The sequence below is a fragment of the Hippocampus comes genome, unplaced genomic scaffold (genome assembly GCF_001891065.2).
Source record: "Hippocampus comes isolate QL1 unplaced genomic scaffold, H_comes_QL1_v1.1 scaffold562, whole genome shotgun sequence".
Classification (NCBI taxonomy): Eukaryota; Metazoa; Chordata; class Actinopteri; order Syngnathiformes; family Syngnathidae; genus Hippocampus; species Hippocampus comes.
The window spans coordinates 123,296-128,824 of record NW_017805537.1 but is presented as its reverse complement, the minus strand read 5'-3'; the positions used below and the strand labels follow the sequence as shown (position 1 = coordinate 128,824).

The 5,529-nt window shown below is 52.6% G+C and overlaps 1 protein-coding gene across 1 annotated transcript in view; it reads left to right on the top strand.

Annotated features, from left to right (window-relative positions):
- The window catches only part of LOC109520839 (Nance-Horan syndrome protein-like), a 47,960-nt gene extending 42,850 nt beyond the window's left edge, over positions 1-5,110 (top strand). Inside the window, 4 exon segments of the mRNA XM_019878359.1 lie at positions 32-166; positions 406-2,751; positions 3,467-3,569; positions 4,458-5,110. Of these exon segments, the coding sequence (XP_019733918.1) occupies positions 32-166; positions 406-2,751; positions 3,467-3,569; positions 4,458-5,055 (3,182 nt within the window). The 3' untranslated portion in view covers positions 5,056-5,110.
- The last annotated feature ends 419 nt before the right edge of the window (positions 5,111-5,529 follow it).

The following is a 5,529-nucleotide window of genomic DNA, read 5'->3' as shown; positions in this document are numbered from 1 at the left end:
CATCCCGGCCCCTCCCCTTGTGTTTTTGCAGGCGTGGGCTTCGACAGAGACGCCAGTGTGCGCTGCTCGCTGGTCCTCTCGCAGTCGCTGCTGCAGCGCAGGAGGAAGCTGAGGCGGCGCAGGACGGTGGCCGGCGTCCCCAGGCAACTTCAGGACTTCGCCGCAGGTACGCCGGCACGCCTCGCAATGCTTCAATCGCCACTTCATCATCGCGGCGGATGCATTCCACCGCGACCAATCACAAAGAGACACCATTTTATTTTATTTCCAACTTTGAATTTGTACGTCATTGAATTTTTCATTTCTTATCATTGACTTTCATCCACTTTTTTCAAATGGATTTTTTGATGTAGTAATTTTTGCACAAAGCGCTGATCACTTGTGTGCGTGCGTTTGTCCCGTCAGACTCGGACGAGTCGCCCGGCTCCCGCGAACGCAGCGTCATCGTCCACGCCAGCTTGGACAACGGCGACCTGGTCGGCCATCTGCTTACCAGAGACTCGGGTTGCCAGACCGATGACTTCTTGATCTTGGGGGCGCCTTCCAGCAGGAGAATCCGCGCCCAGCGCGGCCACCAGGGGGCGGCGCTGTGCCTCTCCCAGTCGGCGGGCGACATCGCCGCCCTGCGGGAGGGCCGCGGCGACGCGTCGGACGGCCGGCTGCGGACGCGCAGTCTCCCCCGAGACGGCGGCCGGGCCAGGACGGCCGACGAGGAGGATGAGGCGGAGCTTTCCGCTTTCAACGGCGAGGAGGGGCGTCTCCTGAAGGACGAGGAGGAAAGCGCGGAGGAGCGCGCCGGCTCGGAGCGGCTGTCGAGGACGCCCGAGAGGGGCTGGGCGGAGCGGGCGCGCTCGCAGCTGCCCCGCATGGCCGACATGGGCAGCTGCGACATGTCGTCCAGCTCGGACACGTTCGGCAGCCCCGTGCACTCCGTGTCGGCCGCCGGCGTTTTGGGGGGTCCCGCGGACCACAAAGACGAGCACCAGTCCTCCAGCGGCAACTGGAGCGGCAGCAGCTCCACGTGCCCCTCGCAGACCTCGGAGACCGTCGCCCCGGGGACGTCTCCGCTGGCCCGCTGCGACTCCGAGCTCTCGCTGAACGCCGCCGCCGCCGACCACGCCGGCGGCTTCACGCTGGATCCCTTCAGCGGGCTCAGAACGCAGAGGGCGGGCTCCTTCTCCTCCGCCGCGATGGACATCCTGGAGGAAGCGGGCGCTCCCGGGGAGGGCGAGTGGAACTATCCGCACCCGGATCCCGGCCGTCGGACTCGGGACTTCAGCCCCGAGCCCGGCAGGGAGGCCGAGAGCAGCCTGGGCTGCCCGAGTTTCGCCAGCATGGCCACGTGCGAAAGCAGCTTCTCCGACAAGCCGCCCTCGGAGAAAGCCGACACGGCGTCGCACTACTCGGAGGACACGGAAGGTTACTACACCTCCATGCACTTTGACTGCGGGCTGAAAGGCAGCAGGAGCTTCACGTCCATCTACCCGGACCACGTGACTCTGGAGCGACGCTGCCTGTCCTTGAGGAAACCCAAGGCCAAACCTCGCCCGCCCAGGCGCAGCTCGTCCCTGCGGACGATCCACGACGAAGGGGGCGTCTCGGTTCTCGCGGAAGCAAAGTCGCCGCTTCCCAAGGAGAAAAACCTGCAGCTGCTCCTGTCCGACTCGTCGGGTCGCATCGCCAAAGAGCCGCCGCCCGTTGTCTGGGGGGCGGAGGGATCTTTCGACGGCCCCGATTTGGGCGTCTTCAGCTCCGCCGACGCGCATTCCTTCAAGGACGAGGGCGCGGTCCAGGCGGACTACGCGGACCTGTGGCTCCTGAACGACTTGAAATCCGGCGACCCTTACCGCTCTTTGTCCAACTCCAGCACGGCCACCGGCACCACGGTGGTGGAGTGCGTCAAGTCGCAGGACGGCTCCGAGTCGCAGGCGTCCCAGTCGGGCTCCGGGGCCACCACGCCGTCGCTGACGCCCGCCGAGGGCGACTTCAAGCTGGCGGGCCTGGCCAGCCCCTCCAGCGGCTACTCCAGCCAGTCCGAGACCCCGACTTCCGTCTTCCCCGCCGCCGCCTTCTTCCCCGGCCCGCTGTCGCCGTCCAGCGCGAAGCGGAAACCCAAAGTACCGGAAAGGAAGTCGTCACTGGCCTGCAAGCGGGACCCGGAGTTGCCCGCCGTCCCCTCGTCCCACCCGGACTTAAGTGCCTTTCACTGCGTCGGCGACGAGCGGGCGCCGATCCAAAATCATCAGCGAAAAGCCGATTGGGCCAAAGCTGAGACAGCGAACGGACCTTCCCTGAGCATCACCCCCGCCGCTCTGCACGCCGTCCAGCTGCGATCCATCCCCAAGGAACTCGACCCCGCCCCTCACCGCGACGACTATTCCGCCGTCAACTCCGACCGTGTCGTTGACACCCGAGCTTCGTCGGAACTTACGAGGCAAGACTCGGATAATCTCCGGCTGCCGGTCTCCTCCCACGAGGAGCTCGTCAACGGCGAGACCACCCCCTAGCCGTCGCCGCCGCCGCCGCCGCCGCCGCCGCCGCCAGATGAAGAGGCGGAGGAAGACGCAGAATCTTCTCTCCCGCCACCTGACCGAGATCGCTGTCCCTCAACGCCAAGTCCACCTCCCGGTTTGGATCAAACGCCCGCCGCCAGTCCGGGAAGCCATGAAGGAAACCAAGACGCGGAGTCAGCGGGAGATCCGGCAGGAAACGAGGAAGGCGAATCCACCGCCGAGGAGAACCTGAGCAAAGGTACGGCAAAGGTCTCGGATGATCGTCGCCAGGAGATTTGCACAGCGACTCGAAAAAAGAGGGAATGGGATGGGGATGAAGTTGACATTTTACAAGGAGGGTTATTTAGCAAAAATATGTTGTAGGATAAAATAACATCACCTTTTAACTTTCAGTAACAGAGATTACAGGAAATTGCATGCAAGGAGAGCAACATGATATTAATGCTTCTTAAAAAAAAAATCATAAATGAATGAATGTATAAGAGTATATTTAATAACTATTTCTAACTTTATCTTGATGATATTCCACTTTTTTGTCAACTAAACATTTTTCCACAAAACGATGACAAATTTTTATTGTATCCATCTTTTTTGGTGAAAATTAATTTCTCAAATATATGACTTTTCATGAAAGAAAAAAATCATGAAAATTTACAACTTTTCATCCCAAAACTATTGAGACTTGTATTTTGAAAATAGAACTCTTGTTACTCTTGATACTCCCCCCAATCCCCCTTGAAAAATAACTAATATAAAATATTTAACCTACTAACCAATCACAGTGTTGAAATACTCTGACTGGTATCAATCTAAAAAAAGTAGGATTCGACAGGTTTTTTTGTCTATAAAAACGTTTTGAAAAAAAAAATCTTTTTGGAGAAATGTACACATGATCTTGAAAATACACCGCTGTATTTCTCTAAAATATATAAATGGAAATTGTGTCCGAGCAGACTTGGTGGCAGCGAGCGACGAATCGCATGCGGAGGACGACGGCATCTTCCTGTCGCCCACCAAAAGTCGAACCACCGACGACCTGTTCGCCGTCATCCACAGGTGAGCGCCCGCTTGCGACAACTCAACGCTCGACTCACAACATCCAGCTCTACATGGACGCGTGAAGATTTAACCACAAAACAGTTGGATCTTTTCCAGAGAAGTCTTTTATTTCCCAGAATGAGATCGAAATTTTTTTTTTTCTTTGACAATTTTTTTTTCTTCGATTTTCAAGGGAAAAAAATGAGAGAATGTTTTGTCACTAGAAGAATATTCATCAAAATGTTTCCGTCATTGCACAAGATAAAAAAAACCCCGCTTATTTTGTCCGGTGAAAAGCATCAGACGTTTCAGATTTGAATTGTAATCCAACATGAAAACATTTTGTGGATATTTTGGGATGAAAAGACAAAAAATAGAATTTTAATCCTATATTTTTGTACTTTCAAAGAAATATTTTTTCTCTGAATTTTTTTTTACATGATAGTGTTTGTTATTTTTGAAAATACTGTATAGTTATTGCTGTAGTCATAGTACCAGAATAAAATGCTTTACATTTCTTTCTCTAAAATTCCACCGATTCCCATTGTTTTTATTCTAGATTTTGTATCAACTTTTTTGAAGGATTTAAACTTTAATGGATGGTCTATCCATCAATTAAGATGACCAACTTTCAAGAAAGTTTTTATATTTTCAAATTAAAATTAAAATGTTCATTTTTATTTTTGCTTTATTTTCCAAAGTTACGTCACAACTCAATAAGTTCCTCTATTTAAAAAAAAGTTCCATTTATAATGTATAAAATTCAACATTTTTTTTCAAGAACAAAAATGACTTCATAACCGTAAAATTATCACTTGCAATCTTGAAGAATATCTGACTTTTGACGATGTAATCCAACGCATACCACATCATAGGTCAAACCGGAGGTGTTTTGTGTTCGTTCAGGTCAAAGAGGAAAGTGTTGGGCAGGAAGAACTCCGGTGAGCTGTCTGTTCGGAACGGCCCGTCGTCCATTAACGGCACGCCGCCGCCCCCCGGTGGCGGCGCTGCCCCCTTCTCCCCGTGTCCTGCCTCTGCGTCGCCCTCGTCGGCGCCCTCGGGCCCTCAAAGGACCCCCGGCCCCATCTACAGGAACGCCAAGAAGTCCAGCACCTCCAATGAGGAGTTCAAGCTGCTCCTGCTCAAGAAGGGCAGCCGCTCCGAGTCCAGCTACCGCATGTCGGCCACCGAAATACTTAAGAGCCCCGTGACCCCCAAAGGTTCCGCGGCGGGAGAGGACGAGGCGGCGGTGGAAACGGCCGAAGCGGCGGTGGCGGCCAGGTCGCCCGACGCCGAGGGCTTCCTTTTGCCCAAACCCTGGACGTCGCCCCAATCCAGGCTGGGCCGCGCCAGGGTCCCGCCTCCCGCCAACAGCAGCCGCTATGCCGCGCGCGCGCGCTTCTTCTCGGCGCCCATGCAGGCCATCTCCGAGGGCGAGGCCGAGAATTCCGACGGGAGCCCCCACGACGACGAACCGGTCACGCCGCGCCCACGATTTGCCTGACAAAAAACAGTCTTCGTCTTCCCTCACTGTACGTAACACATCAGTGTCAGATATTGTCACAAAGAAAAAATGTTTCTAATAATAATAAATAATACATATTTTACAGAAAATTATTTTTTTCCAGCAATATATTTTCAATGGAAAATAGTTTGAGTTAATTTTGTTTGTCATCCCCCGCAGGAAAAAAAAAATTAAAATGAGAATAGAAAAGTACATTTTAGAGGAGGTTGGGCAACATTTTTATGACCAAAAAAAAAAATACACTTGTATATTTTTAACCCAGAACGTTTGCAAGAAAAAAAAACTTCATAAACAAAAGTTGGGAAAAAAAAAGTTTGACACATGTATTGAATTCTTCCTCCAAACTAAAAATCAGTTCAATCTCCGAAAACATGACTTTTTCTTTTTTCTTGCGTAATGCTTTTCTTCTCATTGTTTCTCTGTAATTCTCCTTGGTGGCATCCAGACATGAGA